This window comes from Microtus oregoni, unplaced genomic scaffold (assembly GCF_018167655.1).
Source record: "Microtus oregoni isolate MIOR12 unplaced genomic scaffold, Mior012 000006F_ref0000085, whole genome shotgun sequence".
NCBI classification, from domain to species: Eukaryota; Metazoa; Chordata; class Mammalia; order Rodentia; family Cricetidae; genus Microtus; species Microtus oregoni.
The window spans coordinates 30072162-30087784 of NW_024543065.1; the positions used below are offsets into that span (position 1 = coordinate 30072162).

The following is a 15623-nucleotide window of genomic DNA, read 5'->3' on the forward strand; positions in this document are numbered from 1 at the left end:
AAGTTGCTTCCAACTTTGAATCTTGTGATAAGAAAATGTAAATAATAAAAATCGCAAAACAAAACAAAAATTAGGTTGCTTATTTACCAGTAAAAATAAGGCCATTAAAATAAAACTATTTTTCTTTGAAACTACTAAAAAATGTATAGGCTAGTCACCCTCCCTCAAGTGGCACACCCTGCACGGCTGGCACAGCCATCTCCTCCAGTCTTGTCTGAGTACAGATGAGAAGCTCCCCTCTCTGCTGTGCCTTCCCAGTGTTTAATCCCTGCCTCCTGCAGCACTGCTTGTGCTCCACGTAAAGGCTGCATCTTCTCTGAGGGCACGACAGACCTCAGTAAGTATCTGTAATGGCAAACTGAATGGAAATGAAGAAGCAACTGACCTTGCTAGATACAAAAGCCCTTCTACATCCAACAAATTTAGGAGGATGTGTGTGTGTGTGTGTGTGTGTGTGTGTGTGTGTGTGTAGAGAGAGAGAACAACCATACCTCCTTTCTACTTCCCCCCAATACCAAACCTCAATTTCTACAACAACAAGAAAAAAAAGCCTCATCCAGAAAATACAGCTGAAAATGACTATAAATGAAAACATTAAAAAGCCCAACATCCTATTAAAGGAAACTGATTTCAAGCAAGTGTGGTAGACAAAGAGAAAAAAAAACAGGCTCGGAGCACAGTTAGCACTGTGCTAATAGTTAACCGACATTGACATCTACCCAGCGTCCTTCAGCTTCCTCTGCTAGGCAGATAACCAACTGGCCTGGGACTAATGAACAAAGATACCTGGTGGGTGTCAAAACCCACGCCTGTTCCTCTGGGACTCACCATAAGTCTTTTCAGACCTAGCTAGCTGTGAAGGCAATCTGGAGTAATGCAGAGCCACTACACCATTTTCAGTGGCTTCTGCCATATGTGCAGACGACTCCTGCCTGTGGTAGAGAGCCAACAATGACCATAAAATGTCAGGGCTACAGAACAGGTCCCATAGAAGGCATTTTCTGCTACCATTGGGATCCAGTGGTCACTGATGTCATTCTGCCTGGTCACAAGAAACAGCCTCTACAAAGATGCAGTGACTAGCAACAGAAGCACATTCTACCATAGACGTGTGTCAGGTGTGTCAGGCTCTTGGGGAGGCCTCAAGAAATGTAGTAGGGCTGAGGCTAGCCTGACTCAAGTAGGCTAACACCAACCACCTTCCACAGAATCAATGTCGACTTTTCCCATATGTTCATTTGATAACTTTCTCACTCAGCAGAAATCAGAAGACACCACCTGGATTCCCTATAATAGAAATCTGGCATCTGTTTTTCTGATGCTCCTGGGCAGTCACACACTCCAATCATACCCACTGTGGGACTGACCCTAGGGATGGGCAAGTCATACTGGCACAGTCTCCTCTCTAGTTCAGATATGTACCAGTGATCCACACCAAGGAAGCAAATTCAAACCTGGAACCTGAGCATGCAATGAGCTCGGAGAACAAAAGCCAAACGTGGCTGAAGGCTACCAGGTGAAGAGGGCTCGCCTAAGGTGAAGGCACAGAAGCAAGCCCGGACAAGAGAGGTTCTGATGATGGTGTTTGTTTGATCCCTAGTATCAGTCATGCCTGCAGTAAAATACTTTTGTGTTTGAATGGTCATTGTCATTGTTACTGTTTTCAGACAGAATCCTACTATCTCACGCAGGCTGGTCTTGAACTCAGTGTTTTTGCTCCCATCTCCTGAGTGCCGAGATTAAAGGCCTATGTGTTGAATGCAGAAAGTAAAGACCTGTGCCACCACCATGCCTGGCCTGAAACCAAACCTTCTCTAGGACTTTTCATTTATATAAGCCAATGAGTTCGGTTCTTATCACCCAGGCCGGCAAGTTTGATCAGTCACTTCTGGCTTGAGTCATTTCCCAGTAGAAACTTGGAGGGGCATTAGTAAAAGTTCCAGGGCCATAATTCCAGCACTTGGGTGGTGGGGGGTAGGCAGGTCCCAAGGTCCAGTCACCTGTGCTTTACAACCAGGCTCTCTCGAAAACAAAACAGCAAGCACGAATTGCTAACTCTAGGTAGACTGAACAATTGTTTTTGTGTCAACGTACTAGTGAAGAAATGCTAGCAGGGTTGGAACTCTAGGAAAATAATGGGACTTTGTCCTAACCTCAAGGTCAATGTTAGCTTGCTTTCTTATTTGCTTCACATCGTGAACAACCAACCCATTTAGAGAAAGGGCAGCAGGCCTGCATATTTCTGCTCTGACACCCAAAAGCCTGCTCCAAATGGAAAAGAAAAGTTATATCAGAATATTTTTGAAACAGCTATAAAAATGGCACAGCTATGAATATCAAATGGCTGAATTAATGCTTACTTTCAGATATTTACTGAGGACCAACTCTGTGTCACAGGCTCTATTAATTTAATTAATTAATTAACAGCAATCCGAGTGACACCCAAGCTTAAAATCTCAAATGAATGACTTCACTTACACGCCATTTAGCACATTGATTGATTGTGTCTTCACTCCATATCCGGTTTCCTTTAAATTAGCAACAATTCCTAAGACATCAATACTGGAGCCTTTGGAGCCAAAGTTCTTCTCACTGTACATTATCATGTGAGCATTTGAAAAATCCTATTTAAAAAAAGATTCAAATTCAGAGCATAGCCATTTATCGTACGAAAAAGAACACAAACTAGCCATCTGCTTCTCTTTAACTTACACTTAATATTGGCCGTAAAGACTGAAGTTCTCCACTGTATCCTCCCCAGTCTTTCCAGTCCCTGTATTCTCCTTCTTCTAGCAAATACTGATGACCAGTGAAGCCACACTTCTCATATGCAACCCACCTGCCAGAGAAAGGACATGAGCAGCTTTTCAGACATTTAAAATTTTTCCCACATGACAGCTTTACTGACAAAAGTATAAAATTAGGTGTGAATTTGTGTTACTATCAAAAATCTCTAAATTTAGAGATGATAGCATACAAATTTATGTTTTGTGAGGATTGTTTAATATTTAAGAGAATTTTTTCAGAAAATACAAGAAACGATTAGAGTTCTGTAAAGGAGTGTAGCTGTGTGTGTGTGTGTGTGTGTGTGTGTGTGTGTGTGTGTGTATGCATTTGGGTATGTGTGCGTATCTAATAAGAATTCAAATGGGGGTTGGGGAGATGACCCAACAATTAAAAGCACTCGCTGCTCTTGCAGAGGACCCAGGTTAGGTTTCCAGCACCCACACGGCAGCTCAGAACTGTAAGTCCAGTTTCAGAGGATATGATACCCTCTTTTATACTCCTCAGACACGCATGCATGTGGTGCACAGACATATATGTAGGTGAAACACTCATACACATAAAACAAAGATAAATAAATTTAAAAAGAATTAAAATGAAACCCAGCAAGTAAAATGACAAACTTTCTTTAAACAGTACTGAAAATACAAATTTTGCCTGTTTGCAGGGCAACTTCAGTATATACTGCCACTTTCTCCAGCCCAGTCCACAGCGGACTGAAGAGAACATGAACACTGCTGAAATCCACCAGACCTGCTAGGCTGAGGAGTTCAATTCTCACGACTCCCTACTCCCCACAAAATATCACCATACTATAACCAAGAATATTGTCTCGGGGTAGGCACCTTTCTTGTTTCATTAAGGAAAAGAGAAATCCTTACCAGTTACCCGTCTACTTACACGCCTCTTAGGACTTTCATGGACCCCACCGATGAGAAGGGCAGCCGGTCATTTTCAGTCGTTTCTTCCGTCTCACCTCCCTCCGTGACAAAACTGCACATCTCTGTTTCTAGCTCCATACACCTTCCTTCAAAGGAGGGCTTTTCATAAATAATTACCTGCAATAGAAATGAGGTAGATATAGCAATAATTTGGGAGAAGATAAATAGCTAAGCATTGAATCTGCCATTCAATAGCATTTACTTGGGCTAGGGGTGTGGGGTGTGCCTCTTTGGTAGAGCACTTGCCAACATATATGAGACCTGGGTTTCACCCCCCCACACACACACACAAGACACAGCCACAAACACACAAACAAACAAGCTGAGCATGGTGGCACAGGCCTGGAACCCCAGCACTCAGGAGGGTGAGAAGGGAGGATCCCAAGTCCAAGGCCAGCCATGAGCTACATAATAAAGACTGTCTGGAACCAACAAAAACAGCCAGCAAGATGGTTTGGCAGGTGAAGGTTGCGTTCAGTCTTCCCAGACACACTTGGTGGAAGAAGAGAGCCAACTCTCACCAACTTATAACCTTGACTTTCACACGTGACATGTCACGTGTTCCAACACGCCAACACACACACATACACAAAACAAACAAATGTAACTCAAAATAATAGTAATAGCAATAATAAAAATAGCACTAAGTCCTGGACCACAAATTAAATCTTTAAATCATAAATAAAAATTAACTACATAAGAACCTACTAATAAAGTTAAATAAAAGTCATTAGGGATCCCTTCCTCCTCCTTCCATCCATAGCGTGGAACACTCCAAAGCCAAAGTTGAAAAAGATACTAAAGAGCCAGAGGATCCTAAAGTTGATCTAAAAGTGAGAAATAACCACGTCATCAAAGTGCATGGTACAGGTGGAGGAACACAACAGACAGCAGGGGATTGGCTCAAAGCCTTTCTTCTGTGGCTAGCAACAGGCTCTGCAGATAGCAGATCCAACCAAGGATGGTAAAGTTAACAGTGACCTAAGATGCCCTTAGCCTCTTCCAGCAGGTGATGCTGGGGTGGGTCCTCTGGCTGCAGTAGAGGGAGGTTTACAGGGAAGTCACATGAGCGATGTATACTCGGAGAGAGTAGAATAATCTCTCTTTCCCCTACTCCCTGACTTCCCAACACTCACACTCTCTCTTTCTCTCCCCACTTGTTACCTTGGGATCTGTAGGGTATTCAACTTTACGGCCACCCTGAAAAGAAAAAAAAACAGCACAGTTAAAAAAAAAAAATGATTTCCACTGACGGTGTTTACTAGAATCACAGTAGTTGGAGCGCACAGTATGTTTACTAAAATCACAGTAGCTGGAGAACACAGAGTGACTACTTTCTGGTGTGTTTTAATTTACATGAGAGGTTGCCACAATTATCGAATGGAACGAAGGTAGGAGACTCTCCAGAGCGGAGACTTATAGTGCGCTAAGCTGAGTGTGCACACCTAGCTTGTGCTTCTGTTCTGCTTTTGTTTTGTTTTTCAGAGGGCTGAGGAATTGAAGCCAGGGCCTTGCAGTGTTAAGCAAGCCCTCCATCACTGAGCTACAGTTCAGCTCCTTGGTTTATTCGCTTTGTGTTGTTTCTTAAATTTTCTGATACAATTTTAATTTGCATTTCAGCAGTCAGTACTATTTTGTTTCTTGTTCTTTTGAGACAGGATCTCATTCACCAAGAAGATCAGGCTAACCTCAAATCTGGGATCTTCTTGCCTCAACCTTCTAAAACTCCTCTTTCTTATCTCTCTTGCTAAACAACCCCAAGGCTCCACACATCTTTAACTAACCGTCCCCAGGAAGAGCTCCACCTCCTGCACATGCAAGGGCTGGTCCTTCAGCAGGGCACAGGCTTGACTGGCATCTTCAGCGGGGCATAAGTTTGGCTGGCATCGCCACCACTCCCTTTGGTTCCACTCCCAGCAGCCCCACCCCTTTGTATTTCCTGCCTGGCCCCTGGAGGCATCTGACTTTGCAACCAAATAGCCTACAAAAGTGTTGAAGTTCACACAGTGAGAAATAATAAGACAAACTATTAGGTAACGTTCAAAACATCTTAAAAGGACTGGGATTATTACCCTCTTATAATAAAAAGGAGGTATTTTTGTTGTTAGAAGAAAGCTAAAATCGGAGAAGAGAGTATTACATAAAAATACTAGACAGGCGACAGTCAGTAATGGGTAAACTGGAAGACGGTCTACCAATGTGTCTTCCAAAGATCCTCAAATAGCCCAGATAAACTGAAATCACAAAGAAGCAGGCCAACTCAACCAGACCTTACACAGCAAATGGAGCACCATCTTAAAAACTCATCTTTCGGGGGCTCCATAAACGTCAGAGTTTTGAAACCATCGAATTGCTTTTAACGCTTGGAATAACCCTTTCGTGCATTCCCAAAGCTAATAAAACCAGGTTCTTTGAAAGTGGATTTAATTTTAGAAAAAAAACAAAAGCCTCGTCATCTCCATTGAGATCTGCAGATAATCAAATTGAACGTTTTATTAGAAAGAGTAAATAAAATTGAGATAAAAATACCTTTCTAATTGGTCTCAGACTGGCTCTGAAGACACCTGCAAAGTGGAGTTCCACAAGCTAATTGACAGCAGGGACTTTACTCTCTGGTGTTCAGTGAGCACCTAGCGTCACGTGGCACACACCATAGCCTGGTGTGGCAGCCTCATCCCGCCTACAGCCTTCGTTCTAGCAGAACAGCCAGAGACCAAGGCAAATACGGCCACAAGGAAAAGGAAGCATGGGTCCCTTCTAAGCAAAAATCTTGAGGGGGAAGTACTGGAAATCTCACCAAGCCTCTTCTGTCCCTCCTGGCAGTACCACTGGGCTGGTCCTCAGCATGCCCTGCCCAGCTCTGAGTCTGCCCTGACCCCCACATGCATTCTCTGTCAGAGCCAGCTATGACAACCCTGCTTCTGTTTAAGATTCAGCTTCACTTACCAGAAAGTTTTCTAGTTATGCACCTGCTCTGCCTCTCCTCCCACTAACTGGAGTTTTATTCACCATTGCTCCCATTTTCTATAAATATCTCATGCATGTACTGGGCCAGCTCTTAGCTAAAACTTGGCACAGACATCTCTGTGAGGCAGAAGGTATCTTCAGGGCAAAGGGCATAGTCTTGTCCCCTTTTCTTAGCTGTGGAATTGGATTGGTTTTTGCTTCTATTAGTTCTATGCAGCATAGAGCTTGTCTATATGTGTCATATATGCAGGTAAAGCCATAAAAGCTAGGTTTACTGTTCAGAGTCATATAGCTGGTGGATTACGGAGGTCAAGCTAACAGAGTTGCTGCCTTCAGAACACCGAGTTCAGTTCCATGTTTACCATTTTCAGAGGCCTCATGGATCCAATGTATGCTTCTTCAGTATCCCAGATGGATAAGTCCGGGTATTCGCCGGGCTCCAAGATGAAGGGGACGCCTTGAAATCCAGGTTCTTCGTAGATCAGCCACCTAAATGAACATCACGGGAGCAAAGAAGCAGAAACTCAGGATTTATTTCTGGTCTCCCCTTGTATGGTACACAGGACCCCTCTGACAGAGGAGGGCAAGAACACAGGAGAATGTGGCTATGCAGACATGACCGCTCCTAAGTGTGCACGAACAGCAGTCCCCAGAGGAGCCAGCTGTGCGGTGTGCCCCCTGGCCGATGACTTCCTCTTGGCTGGCTCTGCCACTTATTTAAAAGCCTTATTATAACTACTTTTCCATGTGAATATCCCTGTCACCTAGTTAGAGACCCCAAGTTAAGCCATCTCAAGTTTTGTTTTACGTTAACATTTTATTTGTAAATAAAGGCTTATAGAGTTCTACTTAATCATTTCTCATAGTGTCAACTTTTAACAGCTGACCCCTTCAAAAAACTTACATGAAAGGCTATCTAGAATCCCAGCTAGTCCTCACAACAGTGCTGCCGGGAGGGAATGCTCTTGTCCCTATTTCATACGTGCGGTTTTAAGTCACTTGCCACAAGGCAGGGTTGCTGCAAGCTGACCCCAACCCCCACTCCCTGTCATCTTTTCCCAGCAGGTTTGTCCCATTCAGGGAGTGTACCAAACACAATCTGTTCACAGCCACCGTGTACAGACGCTCACTGTGAGCACATACCACTGTCCGCCAGGCTGAAGGTCCAGGGCTGCCTGGCCCCAGGCAGCAATGCCTTCTGAGTTCTTGATTCTCCTCTGGCAAATGTTGCAATTCCATGCCCTTGTACTGGGCGTGTCTACTGTCCCTTCTCCTCTGGTCAGGAAATGGCAGCCCCACCGCCCCCTGATCTCAGGCCAGAGGAGCATAAAAGCATGCCCACTGGAGCTAAGTGCGTGTCTCTGGGAAGATGCAGCTATTGCAGAAGTGATTGCGCTGTGCATATGTTACTGTCCCTCCGGAAACACAGACTGGCCTCTCCCTCTCTTCCGCCTTCTGCCTGATCCCAGCCCCACACAGGGGATAACTTTGCTAGTCTGGTTGAATCACTCTACCAACCACACTGCGTTCCCAGATGTTGTGCCCCAAAGGGGGAGCTCTAAATGAAATCCTTCACAGCAAAGCAGGCTCTGAGGGCGGAGTCGCTTCCTCTTGCTTCTGATTTTGGTTTAACATCCTATTTTAGTAAAAGCCTGTGTTAAAGATGCCCTTGGACCTTCTTTAGACTAATTACCCAGAGATTTGCCACCCAATTCCTGCTAAAGATCTGTCAACAGGTGCACAAAAGCCTAGGAGGCCCCGCGGGACTCACAAAAGCCTAGGAGGCCCCGTGGCACTCACAAAAGCCTAGGAGGCCCCGTGGCACACACAAAAGCCTAGGAGGCCCCGCGGCACTCACAAAAGCCTAGGCTGCCCCGCGGCACACACGTGTGGAGATCAAAGCTGATCAACAATGTCCTAGGTCAGATTAGTTACAAAGGCAGAGGCGGTGGAAGGAGGAGGGAGTGGAAGATCAAGAATGAGGCCCGGGTGGTGAGGCTCCTGACATGCTTGGGCGTTCTATTTCTAGCTTACAAAAATGCACTCAGCTTATATAGTCTAGATTTTTAGTGCTTTCTCTTCAGAGCAAGTTAATTAGCGGGGAAAGGAGCCTGTCTTTAAAACGCCCTGTAATACCTCTAAGCCAGAAGGCAGCAGGCTGACGGGACACTCTAGCTTCCTATATCTAAACCACGACAGCCAGGAAGGCACATGCATTCCTGGAGCCCAAAGCTGGCTTGGGCATGCCACACACGGGCTTTTTTGATTTGGCCAAGGAATGGAGGTTCTGCAGACAATGCTGTTGAGTCTGATTCCCTTACAAGTGGATGGTTCTCATAAACAGCATGTGTGGCTCATGTAGTAACCCTGAAATTTTAAAATGATTAAAAAAATGATTTATTTTTACGTACACTGATGTTTTGCCTGCCCATATGTGTGTGTGAGAGTACCAGATCTCCTAGAACTAGAATTACAGAGAGCTGTGAGCTGCCATGTGGGTGCTGGGAATTGAACCCAAGTCCTCAGCCAGTGCTCCTCATTACTGAGTCATCTCCCTGGCCCTAAACTCATGTTTTCAAAGCAGCCTTCTCATGAGGGTTTTTCTTCTTTGGTTGAACTATACCAGGTCTGTTCATCTAAAGCTACCATTTCACCTTACTAGAAGCACACAGGCTAGTCACACGGCCTCTATAGAAGGTGGGGATCCTCCTAGAAGGTAGAACATAAAAACTGGTGAATCTGCAAGACTGTCCCGAAGAGTCCTCCCTCAGTGAGCCAGCACTAGGGACCGTCTGAGTAACTGGGACAGACATTCACATATGCCAGGTGCACTTGGGGATCTGAAAACTCATGCACAGAGCTTCAGGAGAGCAGGGAAATTTCTCCAGGTAATGCCATTTCTGTTTCTAAAGAAATGTTTTTCCTTTCCCATTATATTTAGCTCAAGACCACTTCCTACATATAACCCCAGCAGCACAGACATTAAGGGCAACATTGAATAAATGGGACCTCCTGAAACTGAGAAGCTTCTGTAAAGCAAAGGACACTGTCACTAAGACAAAAAGGCAACCCACTGACTGGGAGAAGATCTGTACCAACCCTGCAACTGACAAAGGTTTGATTTCCAAAATATATAAAGAACTCAAGAAACTAGACTGTAAAAAACTAATCAACCCAATTATAAAATGGGGCACTGAGCTGAACAGAAAATTCTCAACAGAAGAAGTTCAAATGGCCAAAAGACACTTAAGGTCATGCTCAACTTCCTTAGCGATCAGGGAAATACAAATCCAGACAACTTTAAGATACCATCTTACACCGGCCAGAATGGCTAAAATCAAAAACACCAGTGATAGCCTTTCCTTGAGAGGTTGTGGAGTAAGGGGTACACTCATCCATTGCTGGTGGGAATGCAAACTTGTGCAACCACTTTGGAAAGCAGTGTGGAGGTTTCTCAGGAAATTCGGGATCAACCTACCCCTGGACCCAGCAATACCACTCTTGAGAATATACCCAAGATATGCCCTATCATACAACAAAAGTATATGCTCAACTATGTTCATAGCAGCATTGTTTGTAATAGCCAGAACCTGGAAACAACCTAGATGCCCTTCAACGGAAGAATGGATGAAGAAAGTATGGAATATATACACATTAGAGTACTACTCAGCAGTATAAAACAATGACTTCTTGAATTTTGCATGCAAATGGACGGAAATAGAACACACTATCCTGAGTGAGGTAAGTCAGACCCCAAAAGAGGAACATGGGATGTACTCACTCATATTTGGTTTCTAGCCATAAATAAAGGACATTGAGCCTATAATTCGTGATCCTAGAGAAGCTAAATAAGAAGGTGAACCCAAAGAAAGACAGAGTCATCCTCCTGGATATTAACTTTCATCGGGCGATGAAAGCAGACAGAAACAGAGACCCAAATTGGAACACCAGACTGAAATCCCAAGGTCCAAATCAGGAGCAGAAGGAGAGAGAGCACAAGCAAGGAACTCAGGACCGCGAGGGGTGCACCCACATACTGAGACATTGGGGATGATCTATCAGGAACTCAACAAGGCCAGCTGGACTGGGTCTGAAAAAGCATGGAATAAAACTGGACTTGCTGAACATAGCGGACAATGAGGACTACTGAGAACTCAAGAACAATGACACTGGGTTTTGATCCTATTGCACGTACTGGCTTTGTGGGAGCCTAGGCAGTTTGGATGCTCACCTTACTAGACCTGGAAGGAGGTGGGAGGTCCTTGGACTTCCCACAAGGCAGGGAACCCGGACTGCTCTTTGGGCTGATGAGGAAGGTCTTGATTGGGGGAGGGAGAGGGATATGGGAGGCGGTGGAGGGGACGAGGCAGAAATCTTTAATAAATAAATAAATAAGAAAAAGAAAACTATGGTTCAGAGTGATATCAACTATACTGTCAAGAAGCATGGGCTTATTTTTATTTTTAACAAATATGAATGTGTATGAATGTATGCATAAAGAACATACATGATGAACATGCATGAATGTATGGATAAGGAACATATGCAACGAATGTGCATGAGTATATGCATAAAGAACATGATGAATGTGTATGAATGTATGCATAAAGAACATACACAAACATATATACATAGTATAACACTGATAAACAGTGGCCACTGATCTGTATATTAAAATGTGTTATCATTCCTTTAGAAATACCATTTAGTTCCATAAGAAAAATCTGTCTTATTGTGTGTGCTTGTTTTTAGAACAAGGAACTAGTAGCTGACCACCTAGCAGGCAAAACTAAACCAAACATGCCCCGTTGGATCCTAGGAGATGTGGTTGGACATAAACACGAGCCTAATATTTATGAAAATTAACTGAAGATTAAATATGAGGTTATTCAAAACTTCTGAATAATTCTGCAATGGGGGAAATGTGGGAAAGCGCCAAACTAACTAGGCAAGCAAACTCTTTGTCATCGGTAGGCAGGTGGCTATTTTGTCATGTGTTGATACAGCATAAATGCATGGCACCACCTCACATGAAGTACCCTTGCCAAAACTGTTCACCATAAATCTAACTGTATCTTTGGACCTAACCCTTTGTACAGAGAACATTTAGACAATATAGATCATAAGAGGATCAGGGGAAAATAAATACTCAGAAAAGACCATGCTCTAAGACACCTGGCTGATGCTCTTAAAACCTGGCTTGTCCTGTACCTAAGACTCAGGAATCATTGCAGAGGAGGGGGCAGAAAGATTGTAAGAGCCGGAGGAACCGGGAGTTTGCTGTGAGATTGAATCTTCTGGGAATTTCAAAGAAGCCACATCCATGAAGTCTCATTAGCATAGCTGTCTAAACAAGACATGAACAACACCAATAAACATGCTAGCATGGAAGAGGGTAAGTTTATAAGGTCCCCAGCCTAGACTTAGAATTATAAACAACTAAGGTGCTGAGAGCGGGAGAAAGCCTTCCCCAGGGAAGAGCCCCCAAATTGGTTACCCAATCAAAATGATCAGCCCCCAAACCACACAAATATACACATATAAGACAGAGAAGGTTGTATTTATATATTTAGAAATACATATTTGTGCATATGTGTGTGTGCACGCGCGCTTTTGCAAGTGTGAACAATTGAGAAAGAATTAGAGGGAGGAAGGGAAGGAAGGAAATAATGTAATTATTTAACTTCAAAAAATTATAAAATAAAAAAGAAAGAAAGAAAAGAAACAGGTCCTGCTCCAAAAAAGTCTGGCATAGCTGCATGCTTCTACGGTCCCAGCTATCAAGGAGAGAGACAGCTAGATCCCTGGGCCTCACCACCCTGTCAGTCTAGATGACAACTACAGGCTCATGCATGAACAGGCAAGCACACTGGCACACACAGGTGCGCATACTACACAGATACAAGAAGTCTGGCCTGAGCAGCAAAGAGACTTTCAGAGGCAGAAAAAACAAATGGACTTACAGGAGGGACTCTCACTGGAACTTTTTGGGTTAGGGTGAGACAATGTCTCTCACTAAGGTGCCCAAGTTAACCTGGAACTCACTTTATACTGCCTGGGCCTGACACATCAGGCATGTGCCACTATATCTGGCTCTGGATCCTGATTTAAAATAAACAAAAACTATAAAAGACAGGCTGGAGGCAACTGGGAAGATGTGGTTCTGGGATGTCATATTTTCATAGGATACAATGCTAATTTTCTTAGGTAAAGTGAGAGCTATTATTTCATTATAAAGAGATTCAGACTGAGTCTGCGGGAGCAAAGGAACAAATATCTGTACAGTCAACTGACAGGAAAAGATAACAAACACGAAGCTGGGCACAGTAGTGCACACCTTTAATCCCAGGACTTGGGAGGCAGAGGCAGGCAGGTCTCTGAGTTCAGTCTGGTCGACAGAGTGAGCACCAGGACGTCTAGAGCTACACAGAGAAACCCTGACTAAGCAAACAAAAGCAAACAAATGAGATAACAAACATGGGAAATGCGAACAATCACTGAATCTAGCGGATGGTAGGCAGGCATTTCCTGAACTATCCTGTCTAATGTTTGAAAGCCCATGAAATACAAATGGGTACTAATATAATAAGTTCCACAGTAGAACACATGTAGTTAGTTACTATGACAAAGCAATGAAAAACACAGAAATACAGGCAAACCAATGGATGTGTGTAGTCTTAGCAGAGTTTATGTATGTGCAGAGTGAGGAAATAGGACCAGAACAAATGTCAGAGTTCTGTAACAGAGCTGGGAGTCTTGAGTTGGGTGGCAGACTCACAAGGGTTTGTGCCATTACTAGGCTCCCAGATGAGCATATACACATATGTTCTTGTTGATGACAGACATCAACTCCTTCACAGTAAAAATAATAAAGCACACTGGGCTAGTGAAAAAAGAGTCTCTTCACTTCAAAGCGCTGGAACTCTCCAACTAATGTTAACTTTGGTCCAGACAAAGCAGCCAGCCTGCCTTCCTTGCTTGAACCATCTGCTCCCTATGGAGTTCTAAAATTCTTTGTTTTTATTAACATATACCCTAGCATTATGCAAGCCTGCTCTTGCCTCAGGGAGGGTGGGTGTTGCTATTAGCCAGACACTAAAGTGAAGGTTTAGAAATCATTCATAAGCAACAGAATTTGAAAGGCAAATTTAGTAAAGAATTACTCAGTTCTTCAAGAAAGAATCTGTTAAGGCCAATTACACCCTTGCACGTGTGCAGAGGAACTTAATCCAGAAGTGAACAGGCCCAGGAACATGTTTCCTAATGGGATACAGAGAAGTCCCCGCCCCCTCTAGGACCCAGAGCACAGGTGTACCAGCAGCCGCAGAATGAGGAGTGCCTGCTAGCAGGTAAACCCTCCCACCCTGGCTGGGTGTGGTACCTGGGGAGGACTGGGTGGATACAGAGAGTAAGCCACATACAAACAATCCTATCAGCTCACCCAGACTTCCTTGGGCTCTATAAAAGCATTAATGTCCTGAGCTCGCCAACCAAGCTCAGTAAGCTGGACTTTGAACAATCAGAGGCGGCTTTCAGGAGGCCCTGGCACAGAAATGAACAGCTGAAGGGGACATCCAAAGGCAGTGGTCATAAAGATGCTTTCTTCTGCTAGACTCATACATTTTCTCCCAATCTCCCAACATAAAAGTGCCTAAGGCACATAAAGTCTTTTCAAAACCTCAACCCCATCCACTGGCCTTCGGGATCTAATGGGGTACCTAATTGAAAGCAGGCTCAATGGTCATTTTCCTTTTTAAAACTTGCCTTTATCTGCTCTACACATTAAATCTTTTCTCTGTGCTGCAGTGCTGGGGACCGACCTCCTGGTCTTCCCCATGCTGGGCAAGTGCTCTAACGCTGAATTACACCCACAGCCCTTTCAATACTTCTCTAAGTGAAACAGTCCCAAGTGCTCCCTGTAACCCTTCCCTGCAATCCAGGCCTACACTTCCACTTACCTCCTGCCCCTCCTGTGAACTCGGAGTGGATCTCAGATTTAACCTGTCCAAAACTACTGAATTTCACTCTCCCTCCCACACCGTTTCTGAAGATCTCCATCTCAGACCAGGCCAGCCCCAGCCCCCTGCACCTATCTAAAACTGATCAGCAAATACTGTCAGTTCTGCCTTTAAGAGTCTTTATTCAGTGACGGAGGCAGATTCAGAGACTCGGGGCCAAACATTGGGCCGCCCTCTGGGAGTCCTGCCAGTCCTGCAGAGGAGAGGAAGGAGGGGTTGTAGGAGCTAGGGTGTCAGGAACATCTCAGGAATACCCACAGAAATGGCTAGCCTGGCTCACGGGAACTCATGGAATCTGAACCAACAACAAGGGAGCCTGCCTGGAACTGATCTACGCCCTCTGCATATATATGACAGTTGTATAGCTTGCTCTGCAATGGGAGCAGGGGCTGTCCCTGGTGCTTTGACTGGCTCTTAGGAGCCAAATTCTCATGCTAGATTGCCTTGTCCAGCCTGAATACAGGGGGAGGTGCTTGATCTTATGGCAACTTGATTCGCCAGGCTTGCTGATGCATAGGGTAGGCCTGCCTTTTCTTTTCTTTTCTTTTCTTTTCTTTTCTTTTCTTTTCTTTTTCTTTCCTTTCCTTTCCTTTCCTTTTCTTCTCTTCTTTCTTTTCTCTTTTCTTTCCTTTCTCTTCTCCTTTTTTTCTTTTGTTTTTGTTTGCATGTTTGTATTTCAAGACAGAGTTTCTCTGTATAATAGCGCTGGTTGTCCTAGAACTCACTTTGTAGACCATGAACCTGCCCCTTTCTGACCAAATATGGAGGAGGAGAGGATTGGGTGTGGGGCAGGGGGGGAAGAGAGAGTAAGAGGAGGGAGGGGAGGCTGTAGTTAGGATGTAAAATAAATAAATAAAAACAAAAAATTGTATTTCAGGCCTCATCACTTTCTGCCATCATCATCTCTTGCCGG

At 44.2% G+C, this 15623-nt stretch overlaps 1 protein-coding gene across 1 annotated transcript in view; it reads right to left on the minus strand.

Moving 5' to 3' along the window:
* The window catches only part of Crybg1 (crystallin beta-gamma domain containing 1), a 57225-nt gene that overhangs the window by 20469 nt on the left and 21133 nt on the right, over positions 1-15623 (minus strand). Inside the window, exons 7-11 of the mRNA XM_041653737.1 lie at positions 7055-7181; positions 4890-4925; positions 3685-3842; positions 2713-2839; positions 2479-2624 (exon numbers count right to left, since the gene is read on the minus strand). Of these exons, the coding sequence (XP_041509671.1) occupies positions 2479-2624; positions 2713-2839; positions 3685-3842; positions 4890-4925; positions 7055-7181 (594 nt within the window). The remainder of the gene's footprint in view (positions 1-2478; positions 2625-2712; positions 2840-3684; positions 3843-4889; positions 4926-7054; positions 7182-15623) is intronic.